The 14561-nt window shown below is 48.9% G+C and overlaps 1 protein-coding gene across 1 annotated transcript in view; it reads right to left on the reverse strand.

Annotated features, from left to right (window-relative positions):
- The window catches only part of SPG7 (SPG7 matrix AAA peptidase subunit, paraplegin), a 38552-nt gene that overhangs the window by 6806 nt on the left and 17185 nt on the right, over positions 1-14561 (reverse strand). The window contains exons 6-12 of the mRNA XM_025427127.3: positions 13954-14056; positions 12398-12523; positions 11682-11844; positions 11177-11350; positions 3568-3692; positions 2688-2790; positions 1813-1923 (exon numbers count right to left, since the gene is read on the reverse strand). Of these exons, the coding sequence (XP_025282912.1) occupies positions 1813-1923; positions 2688-2790; positions 3568-3692; positions 11177-11350; positions 11682-11844; positions 12398-12523; positions 13954-14056 (905 nt within the window). The remainder of the gene's footprint in view (positions 1-1812; positions 1924-2687; positions 2791-3567; positions 3693-11176; positions 11351-11681; positions 11845-12397; positions 12524-13953; positions 14057-14561) is intronic.

Consider the following 14561-nt stretch of genomic DNA (forward strand, 5'->3'; position numbering starts at 1 on the left):
ACTGATCCCCATTAGGGGGAGAGGTGCTGGAGGGCCTCTGTTTGTTTCTACTTCTGTGAATGCTAGGGTGAGCAAACTAGTCCCTGCAGGCTTTACAAGTACCCACCCTCAGGGGCCCACAGGGCCACTGTGTTCACATGAGGTCTCCACTGAGGTCCAGGCTTCGCAGCAGCTTCTCCCCCGACTAGCTGGAAGCTGCAGCCCCCTGCTAGGTGACCGCTTCCCCCTTGTGACTCAATTGTACACTTACCTTGTCTGTGCTACTCGGGAGGCTTCACTCAGCACCCCAGGTTCCCCACACCTCCCCAAATCCCCATTTCATACAGCCTGGATCAGCTCTGGGTTTGGGTGTGTGCTACTAGTCATCTACCTCCATTTACTGCAAGGTTATAAATCAGACCAGAGCTGGTTACGTGAGCATCTAGACATGAGGCCACAGCCCTGCACGGTGGGCTTCACTTGAGCTCAATGTGCTCTAGCTCAGGGAAGCCTGGGTGGCTCAGCGGTTAACCACCTGCCTTCAGCCCAGGGTGTGATCCTGGGGTCCTGGGATCGAGTTCCACATCAGGCTCCCTGCATGGAGGCTGCCTCTCTCTCTATCTCTGTGTCTCTCATGAATAAATAAATAAAAATCTTAAAAAAAAAATAAAAGTGCTCTAGCTCAGGCAGGACACACCAGCAGGGAACAGAAGGTCCCTGGGTCTAAGCACTGCTCTGGCCAGTGCAGCTTGGTCTATACTTTCTTCTTTCTTGCTTTGATTGTTAATGTGAGTTTATCAATTTCCACGTAAAACTCAGTGGCTTATATGAAACCAAATTTGTAGTAAGAAACAGCCACTTTAGTTTCTTCTGTCCACACAGACTCCTAAGCTGCAGCCTGGGTGCCTGGTGGCATCTGTACCAGATTTTAACTCAGCTAGACCATGACAGGGATAAGCCCCTTGCAGGGACGGCTCATGGCTGAGTGCTCCCCACCCACATGCGAGGCTAGTGCCTCTAGACATCTTTTTTGTTGTTGTTGTTAAAGATTTTTTATTTTATTTATTCATAGAGACACAGAGAGAGAGAGAGAGAGAGAGAGAGAGAGAGAGAGAGAGAGAGAGGCAGAGACACAGGCAGAGGGAGAAGCAAGCTCCATGCAGGGAGCCCAACGTGGGACTCGATCCTGGTTCTCCAGGATCACGCCCTGGGCTGCAGCCGGCGCTAAACCACTGCGCCACTGGGGCTGCCCTCTAGACATCTTTTAAAAAATTTTTCAGCATCTTGGGTGGAACCCAGCTCAAGGACAAGACATAAGGAGCCACAGAAACTTCTGGAGACTCTTAGTTTCAGTCCCGTTCTCCAGACAGAAACCCAGGGACCTGACTTTGAGTGGTGACAGTTAAACACTGCCAGAAACCCCTGCCCCACTGCCAGGACCCCTCCTGTTGCTGCACCGAGGGGAGCTCTCAGGAGATTGTCCCCAGGCAGCAGCGGCCTTGGCCCCTCAACGGGGATGGTGTGCTGTATGGCCTTCAGCCAGCTCCAAGGCCCTGCCCACGGCTGAGGGGCTGAGCGCCACTCACATCTGGGTGTGCAAGATCCTTCTGTATTTCTACTTGAAGAGTATGTCTGCTCTTCAGCACATTTCTGGTATTTAAACTAAGGAGAAGTCATGTTATAAGGACCTGACTTATAAAAACAGAAATACTTTACCTACTGTGCTCTTGTCCAATAATTCTTGCTGTCCACTTCTATCCTGTGACATGTAGCCCTGGCTCCCTCCACCCCACCGTCTATGTAGGTTCCCCGCTGAAAATATGCCCCTCATACCGGCAATGACCCGTTCCACAGCGTACTCGAAGTTAAATGTGTGGACCGACGTGTGGCCTTCTCTTGCAGCGTGTAGCGCGGCCTCGTTACAGATGTTGGCAATGTCAGCACCTGTCCGCAGGGGAGGGGAGTGTGGGCAGGAGGCTGAAGGCACAAGGTGGTGCTTGTGTCCTGGGCTGAAGCCATGCACCCCGCGAACAGACACAAAGCATATCCTCTTTGCACGTTCTCGTCTTTCTGCCACCTCTAAGCTCTTTACTGACCAACTGTTATCAGCTTAGCAGCACCTGCTGTTTCATTCCATCCAGTAATTCATGTGCACTGATGCACAAGAAATTAGCTTCTCCTGTATCCACAGAATTCTAGTTAAGGGCATTAAAAAAAAAAAAAAGTCCAAAGGGAAGAAATAATAATCATAAAAGGAATTTTGTTTATATTACCCTTTAAAATGAGAGCCATACAAAAAACATCTTGCTTTATGATGTCTCTACTCAATAATAACAGACTATGAGGAGGGCAGTGGTACACATGCGCAGCCACAAGGCCTCAGAAGGCATCACCTGGCAGGGAGCAGCAGGCACACTAAGCCCAATTTTGGGAAGGCACCAAACAGCCCGTGTGCAGAGTCCTGAAGGCAGCAGTGCCTGGAGTGCCCATGGGGGGCACAGGCACAGGGCCAGTGCAGAACCATGTTGGGTCTAGCAAAAGTTGGGCAGGAAAAGCAAAGAAACTCATGGTTACTTTTACTGCTGCTGGCTCTCTGTGCACAACCTCACGCCTACCCGGCTACACTGCTGTGCAGCCCAGAGCAAGGGGTAGAGGGCACTGTGGGGGTGGCCTGCATCCTCAGGACTGACAAAAACCAGCTTCCATACCACTGAATCCCGGCGTCAGCTCCGCCAGACGCTGGGAATAAAAGCTGCTGGCTTGGGTCAGCTTCAGGCTCTTCAGGTGATGCTCAAAAATTTCCCGCCTTTCCTGCAGGGAAAGGACACAGTGTGGGCTCACTCCTGCCCCACAAACAGGAGCCACTGGCTGTTAGATCCCTTTCTTTGTCGTCACTCCCGACCTACAAATAGGAGACCAGTATAGACCTCAAGCAGCATTTCACAAATGAAAGATAAAAGAAAGAAACAGAATGAAGTTCATGATGCATCTAAGGGTTATTCTGTAGAACATTTGCTTCAGATACATTCTCTATTTTCTAGACATTCCATTTCTAGAATGTTTCTTACACAGATAGAAAGCTGTTCCCCAAGCAGAGTCAGAGGGGAGCCCTGTTCTGCTGCTTAGAGAGCAGAAATGGTTTGAGTATCAGACCCAGGAACACTGCTGGCGGTGGCACAGGAACATGAACCATTACACTTAGGCTTCGAATTCTTTCCCCACTCATGTTGGGGTGCACATCACTGCCTGCTGGTTCCTGCTGCCTGGAGCACTACAAAGCCCTGGCCAGCAGAAGGTAGACATCCATTCTGAAGCCTGAGGAAGCTGGTGGTGCTCAGAGACCACCCACCCCATGGTAGCAGCATACCTCATGCTCCAAACCCATGGAGCATCTATAGACTCGAGGGGGTCAGGACGAGAATTCTGAGGTTCTCCAAGGATTCTGCTATAAAACTCAGCCCCAACGTTTAGGGATAAAGAGAAAAATACAGGTGAACAAAACAAGCTGCAAAACCACAGGAAGAGTGGTAAGCCAAAGAAAGTATGGCCAGACAAGTGCCAGAAGGACCATCTCCCAGGAGCACAGACCTGCAGTGTGGGAAGGTCAATGAAGACATGTCGATCCAGTCGGCCAGGCCTCAGCAGAGCATTGTCCAAAATGTCAGCTCGGTTGGTAGATGCCAGGACAATGACATGGTCCGTGGTACCCATTCCTGGAGGGACAGACAGCTTTTCAGGTAGAGCGCCCCTTTCAGGACACAAATGGGACTGAACCCACTGAGATCCGTGAGAAAGGGATAGACAGGTCACTCTGAATGAGTTGTGGACTGACCTAGGACCAAATTCTCCACAAGAGCAAGAATTTGCCTGTCCTCCCCAGGCTGTCAGCCCAGAGGCAGTGACACAGATGGAGGCTCGTACTGCCATCCACACAGCACCCTAGGGGACTGCATTTCTCCTAGGTAACTGCCCAGCAGGCCTGGGGGGTGCACTGCTCTGGGCAAAAGTGATGTGGCAAGAATGTGGCCTGGGTTTGTGGCCCTGGGTTTTTTACAGGAATTTTTTTTTTAAAGATTTTATTTTATTTATTCATGAGAGACACAGAGAGAAAGAGAGGCAGAGACATAGAGGGAGAAGCAGATTCCATGCAGGCGCTAAATTGCCGAGCCACCCAGGCTGCCCATCTTACAGGAATTTAAAAGCAAGTACAAGGGGCACCTGGGTGGCCTGGTGATTGAGCAACTGCCTTCAGCTCAGGGCATGATCCCAGGTTCCTGGGATCGAGTCTCACATCAGGCTCCCTGCAGGGATCCTCCTTCTCCCTCTGTCTGCATCTCTGACAAAGGAAAGGAAAGAGGAAAGGAAAGGAAGGGCAGCCCGGGTGGCTCAGTGGTTTAGCGCCGCCTTCAGTCCAGGGCCTGATCCTGGAGACCTGGGATTGAGTCACCTGGCTGGCTTGGTTGATAGAGCATGCAATGCTCAATCTCAGGGTCTTGAGTTCAAAGCCCCATGTTGGGTGTGAAGCCCACTTAATTAAACAAAGAAAAATGCCACGATCTATCCTTTGCTAATAAAAAAAATTCCCTAGTGAGCTGATGTTGACAAGTACAATTTAAAACTACCTGTAGGGCAGCCTGGGTGGCTCAGTGGTTTGGCGCCGCCTTCAGCCTAGGGTGTGATCCTGGGGACCCCGGATCGAGTCCCACGTCGGGTTCCCTGCGTGGAGCCTGCTTCTCCCTCTGCCTGTGTCTCTGCCTCTCTCTGTGTGTCTCTCTCATGAATAAATAAATAAAATCTTAATAAAATAAAAAAATAAAATAAAATAAAATAAAATAAAATAAAATAAAATAAAATAAAATAATAAGACTACCTGTAAAGTCTTAAGTGAAATTTAAAAGAAGTGTTACAGATTTAGGCTGACGGTGTGACCGCCACCTCCCAGCACTGCCATCTACTCCATCCCAGGACCCTGCGACGGCAGAGAGGGGCCTGGCTGAGCGCATACAGCGGTGGGGGGTGGGGATGGGGCACCCACCTCACCTGGGACATGACACCTGAGTTACCAAGCAGCAGTCCCTGGGACACTCAGGCCACACCCCACTCCCAAGGAGATCTTCAGGAACTCTCCTGTGCTTGTGTATTCTTGCTGGAATGTGACAAGCCAGGACACCATGACAGGTCCAGTCCCGTTCATGTGTCAAGTAGAGAGTATAGCAGATAATCCTGACTTTTACAATAACCTGGAAACAAAAACACGCAACATCCAGCACATGCAGTGCTTCTGCTGCTGTGCTCCATATGCCTGCAGTGTGGTTTTAGGAAAAGTCACACTCTGACACAGACACAAAAGGCTGCATGGAAGGAGGGTCCTGGGGTAGACGCAGCTTCACTCCTCTAATGAACCCTGGATGGGGGATGTGCTGAGACTGCCAGCTCAGACTTCCCAAGTGTCCTCCTTCCACATGCCAAGGCTGTGTAAATGCAGACTTCTGGTCACATACACTGAAACCATGTGGACAAAGTAGAAGCCGTGGCTGCAGGACAGCAGCCGGCGGACCAACAGTCTGTTCTCCATCTCTAGGATCTGGTCACTCTGATGGTCTTGTCTAAATGGCATCAGATGACATATAGCCATCTGAGGCTGGCCTTTTGGTCCACCACATCCCGAGACCCATCCAAACAGTTCTGTGTAAGTTGTTCACTGCTTTCCACTCTTTGATGGTAACCATAATAGGACATACCCGAGTTTAAAAACTGCACACACTGGGACGTCTGATTGGCTCAGTGGTTGAGCGTCTACCTTTGGCTTAGGTCGTGGTCCCGGGGTGCTGGGATTAAGTCTCGCATTGGGCTCCTCTCAGAGAGCCTGCTTCTCCCTCTGCCTGTGTGTCTGCCTGTCTCTCGTGAATAAATAAATATAATCTTAAAAAAAAAAAAAACTGCACAAACTGGAGGACTTCTGGTTTGTTTCCAGTTTTTACCTACCACAAATAAGTAAACGTTTTGTGTAAACATTTCTCCAGGATAAGCACGCAGGACTGCTAGGGCTGGGTCAGATGGGAGATGTGTTTGGTTTTGTCTCCCAGAGACACTCTCACCAGCAGTGTGTCTGCTCACATCTCCCTGGATGTTTTATTCAAATCAGAATCATCTAGGTTCTCAGGGAGACCTGGGTCTGACCTCTCCACGCTCTCACTAGCATCCAGCGGTGCCACCATTCTTCATTCTAGCTCTCCTGTGATGTATGTGTGCTTCAAGATATTTTGGTAGATGTGGACAAGCTTATTCTAAAAATTACATGAAAATGCAAAGAAAATGAATAAATAAATAAAATCTTTAAAAAAAAAAGTTGGGGGATGCCTGGGCGGTTCAGCGGTTGAGTGTCTGCCTTCAGCTCAGGGTATGATCCCAGACCAGGGATTAAGTCCCACTTCCGGCTCCCTGTGAGGAGCCTGCCTCTCCCCCTGTCTCTGTCGCTCTTTTTGTGTCTCATGAATAAATAAATAAAATCTTAAAAAAAAAAAAACGCAAAGAAAAATAAAGTATTAAAAAAAAAAAGGAATACGTAAAGAAAGCACAATTACTGCAACAGTTTTAGTTGAGAGGAACAAAGTGCAAGGAGCCACCCCACCTTCATCTAAGATTCTGTGCTGAGTGAGGAAGGCAGGGTGGTGTGGTAGAGGGGCAGCCTCGTCAGCCAGGGCAGCAGACCAGGGGGCCCAGACTCTCGGACATGCCCAGCCAAGTGCTGGCAGAGGCACAAAAGCAATTCAGTGCAGGAAGGAACAGCCTTTTCAACACATGGAGCTGGAGCAACCAGACACCCACAGGCAAAAAAATGAGCCATGACTAAACCCTCACATTTTCTACAAAAGTTAACTTAAGACAGATTACAGATTAAAATGGAAAAGGCCGTGTGGATGGCAGCTAGAACTTTCTAATGACTCCACGTGAGACTAGATCTCACGACCCCATAAATTCCTGCTAACACAGAAGCTCAGGTGAAGGCTTCCATCTCTAGGGGTACTTGGTGCAAAGCCTTCTTTTTGCTGCTGAAAATGGAGAAAGGTGACTGTCAATGGATAACTTGCCTGGGAGAACCCCAGCGCTCTCTGCACAGGTGCCCATCCCATGCGGCCTGGCTGTCTGCTAGCGCAGCCTCTCCCTGACCCATGAGTGGGGGGTTTCTCTTCCTGGTGAGCTTTTCCCACAACTGGCACAGTGTCTGCTCCGTGTTCCGCACTTCAATGAACAAGCAGTGCCCTTCCACAAGGACTAACAGAGACTCCTCAGACACATCTAAAGGGCTGAGAATGCCCGGCTGTGTCTGCACACAAAGGGACCTGTTCACTGCTGGCCCAGCCCAACAAGGGCCTTCAGTCAGAAGTTCTGGGGCCCTAGCTAGTGATGGGCCGGAAGCACCCCCATTCATGGCAGCGTGGAGCAGTCTGGCTCAGAGGAAGATGCCAATTAGTAAATGCTTCCTGGTCTCAAGTCTGCCCAAAAATACAGTCTCAGTCTTCAAGGGCAAACAACCAAAATAAGCAGAAGATACGTTACTTCCCGTGAGCTACATGTTCAGAGTGGGAGTGGTGTGGGACCTCCTTCATATCACCCAAGATAACGTGCTGTCACACGCAGAAGGCCACAGAGTTGCAGGTGAGGTCACATACTCTAACATCACTGCACATGTCAGAAAATCAGAGCTTGGAGAAACTGGGGCAGATGTGAACCCCACAGTGCCCTCCCAGTCCAGGAGCATGCCTGATGTCTAGTGCTCAGACTGGCATCGGCAGAAGCCAAAGGACAAATGTGAACTTGAGGACACTTCAAGCTTGGACAGCCAACTGGTCATCTGATGATCTCCAATAGCCTGTTCTCCCTAGCCTACTCAGTTATCACAGAGGCTAGCCATTCTTTTAAACAGACAACCAGAAGCCATCATTAAAATCTGGTATTTCTGATAGCAGAAGCTCATCAAACACACTGTACTGGTCTCAGTGGATGGATGGACCTCAAGCTTGGGCACCCATGGGCTATGAGACTTAGTGATCAGAATCTGAGGGAGGGGGGCTTACAAATCTCTGCAGGACTCCAGAACCAACTCCAGAAGCAATCACCAAAGCCATAAGAGTGAAAGCACACCATTAAGAGATCGTCTAAAGGAATCCACACTGCCGTGTGGTTTCCTAGAAGTTGGAGACTCTAGAGGATAACTTTAAACCTATGGTACAGTACAGTGCCTGCCCCAGAAGCGGAGGGTGGGGTTGGTGGCTCCCTGGGATCTGGCCTGAAGGTGCTCCCATAGGCTTCTCTTGTGAGGGTCTCCACAGCTGTGTTCAGAACCGGGGCTTCACTCTATTCACATTTCTAATGACATGGAGTTCTGTGGAAGCTTCCTTCCCTGGAAACTTGCTCTTTACAACAATTCCTAAGCAAACAGTGATAGGCAACAGGGTCAGAGATGGGACAGAGAGGTCTGCAGGACAGCTCAAGAGGCACACTATTCTCCTTACAATGTTACAACACAGTCTTTTCTGCAGACTGATTAGACAAGACACTTTGATTTTAAATCTGTAGTTGGGCAGCCCCGGTGGCACAGCGGTTTAGCGCCGCCTGCAGCCCACGGCGTGATCCTGGAGACCCTGGATCAAGTCCCACGTCAGGCTCTCTGTATGATGCCTGCTTCTCCCTCTGCCTGTGTCTCTGCCTCTCTCTCTCGGTCTCTATGAATAAATAAATAAATAAAATCTTAAAAAAATAAATAAATAAATAAAATAAATCTGTAGAGTTTTCGGAGCTTACAAAATTTACCACTGCATCTGATCTGCACATGAAAGTTTGAGGACAGGCCTCGCCCTGCTGCCTGCAGCCACTCCAGTGCAAACCCCAGCACCAGAGATGAGGTGTGCCCATGCAGTACACCATGACAGGTGCGGGACTGCTGAACTCTTCCTGTGCTGGCCTCGTGGTGGGGACATCCTCTAATGGGAAAGGCCTGTAAAAGTGTCCCAGTCCCAAAAACAAAGATGTAGAAACATTCTCAGCCTGAAGGACACCAAGGTGACAGGACAATTCAATAGGACGGAAGGCTGCACTGGACCTCAGAGCAGAAAAGGCATGTCTGTGGGACAAGAGGCAATCCTCAAGGACACCCACACCCTGGTCTTGGGCAAGCCAGCCTTCCTGGAAGCTTAGGGGAAGGTATGGAGGGACATATGGACTGCTTCTGCAATGCCTTCCTAAGTCTGAAATGATTTCAAAATGAGAGGTTCAAACAGAGTTCATCATTACTCACACACAATCCAACTCTGCATCTACACACTTGCCAAAAGACCCACCGTCCCAAATGGCAGGAGCACTTCAAAAAGGAAAACAAACACACCTATGTGGTTCTCTTAGAACCAGCAGTACTTTGAAAGAAAATTGTCTCCTTCATCTGCAATACTGAAAACAGAGATAGAATTCTGACTGAAGAAAAGTTAAAAGTGGATCTGACACCCTGGGCCCGCAGGGGACATCTGTGTGCCCACAGTTGAAGGCAGCATCATTCCAAGAGCCGAGGCACTGTTGGCGGGGAATGGAGAGACACAAGGGATCTGGCCACACAGTGGAGTATTATTCAGCCCTGAAAAGGAAGTCCTAGGATGCCTGGGTGGCTCAGTGGTTGAATATCTGCCTTTAGCCCAGGGCATAATCCTGGAGTCCTGGGATTGAGTCCCACATCAGGCTCCCTGCATGGAGCCTGCTTCTCTCTCTGCCTATGTCTCTGCCACTCTCTCTCTCTCTCATGAATAAATAAATAAAATCTTAAAAAAAAAAAAAGGAAGTCCTAACACGTGCTACTGTGTGGAGGAACCCAGAGGACGTTATGCTGCGTGAGGCAGAGAAGGACAAATGTGTAGGAGTCCACCCACATGAGGGTCCTAGAAGACGCAGACCCGGGGAGAGTGTGTGGCTGCCAGGGGCTGGGGAGTTCATGTTTAACGGGAACAGAGTTCCAGTCAGGGAAAATGAGAAGGTTCTAGAGATGGACAGCAGCGGCAGCTGTACAATGAGAATGTACTTAATGTCACCAAAGAGAACATTTACAAATGGTTAAAATGGTAAAATGTTATGTATATTTTACAATAAAAAACAGGGGCACCTGGTAGGCTCAGTCAGTCAAGTGTGGGACTCTTGATCTCAGGGTTGTGAGTTTAAGCCTCATGTTGGGTGCAGACATTACTTAAAGATAAAATCTTTAAAAAAATAAATAAATAGGGATACAGGGGTGGCTGAGTCGGTTAAGCATTGACTCTTAGTTTCAGCTCAGGTCCTGATCTTGGGGTTGTGAGACTGACCCCCGTGTCGGGTTCCATGCTCAGGAGGGAGTCTATTGGAGATTCTCTCTCCCTCTCCCTCTGCCCTCCATCCCTGCTTGTGCCCAATACGTAAATAAAATCTTTAAAATTAATTAATTAATTAAACATGCACTATTAAAAAAAAGATCTTACAAAAGTAAGTGAAAAGAGAAACCATTCAGGGCACCTGGGTGGCTCAGTGAGTTAAGTGTCTGACTCTTGGTTTCGGCTCAGATCATGATCTCAGGGTCCTGAGATCAAGCCATAGGTTGGGCTTTGTGCTCAGCGTGCAGTCTGTTGCAGATACTCTCTAACTCTGCTCCCATCCCACCCCCTCCTCCCATCATGCTCTCTCTCTCGCTAGCTCTATAAATCTTAAAGAAACCATTCCATGTCACTCACAACCCTAAGATCAGGAGTCCACCGACTAGGGCAGCCAGGTGCCCCATGTCACCTTTACTTCACTGTGCAGCAGACACACACACAATACAATCCCCTGGGTGTATCTAAGACTGAGAACAGTGTCATGATCTGCCCTGACCTTTGTGCTTCCAGGTTTTCCTTTCTTTGCTACTATTACCTTGACTCTTTAGCATTAAAACCTGTGTTTCTTGAGTGCAGCAAGGTAACACACACACCTCTGAAACTGGCCTGGTCTCATTACTACCTACTGGAGAGTGCAGAGAACACCCGTGCCTGTGACCAGTGGTATGGTGGAGAAACAGTGACTGTAGGAAAATGAAATGCCTGTGAGCATCACTGCAAGGTTCCAGAACAATACACACCAGTCACATGGTCTATCTAGAAGAAAACTTCCCCTGCCCAGGAGCAGGCTGGGAGTGTGGGGCACCCACCGTCCATTTCCACCAGAAGTTGGTTGAGTGTCTGCTCTTCCTCTGTGTTGGAGAAGCCAGACATGGTGGTAGAGCGCTTCTTGCCCACAGCATCAATCTCGTCAATGTATACAATACAGGGGGCCCGGGCCCGGGCTTCCTTGAAGAGGCTCCGCACACGGGCAGCGCCAAGGCCTAGGGCAACATAGAGGACCAGGAGTTGGACAAGTAATGGGAGATGAGCCCAACTCTTATTCCAGGGGCCAGAGCTGCCCACTGAGGATGACAAAGTCTCACAGGATCATCCTAGTGGATGCTCACCCCCCTGGACTCTCCAGGCAAAGCATGGAAGTGGTTTCAAAGAATATCACTACCCAATTCTCTCCATAAATGTGTCACAGATTTCACGTATTCTTCTCTGTCCCCCATGTCTTCATCTATCTGGCCGCCTAAGGAAGGGTGTGTGATGACAGAGCCATCCTGCACAAATCGTCGGGCAAACCACAGCCCCCCGGGCAATACCAACCTCCAATGACCTCCACAAACTCTGGGCCTGCCATCGCCAAGAAGGGCACCTGGGCCTCTGTTGCCACCGCCTTGGCCAGAAGTGTCTTTCCACAGCCAGGGGGCCCAAGCAATAGCGCACCTTTTGGGACTTTGGCACCAAGCTGAAGAAATCGCTCTGGGCTCTGGAAAAGCAGCAGATAATGACACAAGTCACAGGTGTTTCAGAGAGAATTTTTAAAACAGGACTCACATGGAGATCAGCTCATGTATTGTCATTAATCAGCTATGGTTTGTGTGGTTCTGAGAAAAGCAGGGAGCTACGGCAGTGACCAGGTGTCCCAGATGGCTCATGGTGCAGTCAGTGATGGGCTCTTGGCCCTTCTACTGGTTTAGCTGCACACTCAGCCTGCACTGCTGGCTTAGCAAGCACCATCACACATTGCCTGACTAGTGTAATTCTTCCCTCAAGAATGGAGCTCATGGGCAGCCCCTGTGGCGCAGCGGTTTAGCGCCGCCTGCAGCCTAGGGCGTGATCCTGAAGACCCTGGATTGAGTCCCACGTCAGGCTCTCTGCATGGTGCCTGCTTCTCCCTCTGCCTGTGTCTCTGCCTCTCTCTCTCTCTCTCTCTGTGTCTCTATGAACAAATAAATAAAAAATCTTAAAAAAAAAAAAGATACATTTAAAAAAAAAAGAATGGAGCTCATGTCTGCCTCCTGCTTGGCACGTGCACCTACCTTCAGATAATCCACAAACTCTTTGACTTCTAGTTTGGCTTCATGCATTCCTGCTACATCTTTGAAGCTGACTCCTTTCCCCATCTTGCCGTCCACAATTGTGAAACGAGCCATTTTAAGCTGATTCTGGGCAGAAAGAACAAACGGCAGGGTGCTGTGCACTCCTAGCACAAAGGGGAAGAAAAGCACCCCCGGGCTGGGCCTGCATCCCTGGGGCCCTGCCTTCCCTTGGCCCAGGCTCTCATCTCCCACAGCTCCTCCCCTTATTCAGACAGATGGGACTTAACATCACCTTTCAGGCTTACAAGGGGAAATGTTTACTGTGCATCATTAACAGAAAATTATCTAGCATCTAGCAATTTGGCTTTAAAAAAAACCCACATAAACCACCCCCTATACAAACTATGTAATTTAACACCTCTTGCACATGAACTATATTTTTCTATACGACTTTTCCCAGTACTGTGGAACTCTGATTATAAAAGTAATGTAATAACACTGAGCTCTGGAAAGGTTTGGTAGAAATGTTAGATGGTAAATTTCTGGAGAGCCATCAGGCAAGATAAAGCGCTCAGTGAGGGGAGCAAACTTGAGCTGAACACTGCCTCAGGAAGCACACCAGGCAATGGTCGGGCACCCAAAGGATGCTTGTGCACTGGATTTATCACAGTACTATTTAAATACAACAATAAAAATAAATAGCCCCAAATATACAAGACTGGTGAAACTGGCTGAGTAAAATACAACACAGTCCCACAATGAAACACCATTAAAAGGGTGTGAGTCTTTAGCTACAGACAGGAAAACCCTCCTGGTCTCAGTAGAAACCTGTCTCGGTTCCCAGGGAGGTGACCTCTGCAGACTTGCTCCAACCAGATTTCAGGTCCCTCCCTGGCACCTCTGCTGATGGGCTAACTGGCCATATCCCACACGCCATGGAGGGAAAGTTCATGTGACAACAAAAGCCACAATAGGAGAATTTTTTTTCTAAGTAATCTGTACCTTCAACTCGAGTCCTGAACTCAAGACCCCAAAATCAAGCATCACATGTTCTTTTGACTGAGCCAGCCAGAAGACCCAGGAGAATGCTTTTAAAGTATATTAATGTTTGGGGTGCCTGGCTGGCTCATTCAGTAGAGCATGCGATGCTTGGGTTTTGAGTTCAAGCCTCGCATGGGTGTAAAGATTACTTTAAAAAAATAATAAAATCTTTAAATAAAATAAAACATAAAGACAACCTTTAAAAATTTCTGTGTCTTAGCTAGTAGGAGAAACCAAAAAATAAGTCATGCTCAGCTCCTGAAAAACTGCAGAATAAACTGGCCTATACACTTGCTTGGCTCTGCTGTCCCAGGAGTCAGGGAGAGAAAGGCCTCAGGTACATCCCCCAGTTAGCCAAGCAGCCTAGCTGTCCAGGCCACAGCTCCAGGCTGGCCATCATGACAAGATAATTTTCACTGTACACTTACTCTGTGGTATATGTGAGGTGTATTCAGCAAGCACAAGCACAAACCTTAAAACCACAGGTTTGGTGAGACAGGATTTTCATAACTTACAAAAGCACTGAGTCCTCCTTCCCTTCCCGTCATTCCAGCGAGACGGAACACATACCACAGGATGGCCAGGCCCACTGCAGTCATCCCCAGGGCGTAGAGGGCACTAGCGGGAGAGAGAGGCAGTCATGGCAGCTCATAGATGCAACTCACAAAGTCAGGGGTTACCGATACTTCAAAGAGGAGAAAAGCAACTCCCACTCTGAGAAGTATGCAGAACTGGTTGTGAAATGGGTATCCTTATCCAATTCTTTTTTGTATCCTTTTTCCACATTGTCACATGGAGCATGTAAAGGCCAGAGACAGCAGCTCACCATGGTGGAGCCCACACACTGACCCTGTCACCTAGAGCCTTTTAATAATGCCCAACAAGAACGGATTTTCATGTTTGATATATTTTGTTTTCAAAAGTAGGCCATCAGGAACTCCTGGATGGCTCAGTTGGTGAAGCATCTGCCTTCAGCTCAGGTCATGACGCTGGGGTCCTGGGATCGAGTCCCATGTCTGTCTATATGCTCAGCAGGGAGCCTGCTTCTCCCTCTGCCTCTGCCTCTGCCCCTGCCTCTGCCCCTGCCCCTGCCCCTCCCCACCCCCTGCTCATGCAAGCATGC

The sequence above is a fragment of the Canis lupus genome, chromosome 5 (assembly GCF_003254725.2).
Source record: "Canis lupus dingo isolate Sandy chromosome 5, ASM325472v2, whole genome shotgun sequence".
Classification (NCBI taxonomy): Eukaryota; Metazoa; Chordata; class Mammalia; order Carnivora; family Canidae; genus Canis; species Canis lupus.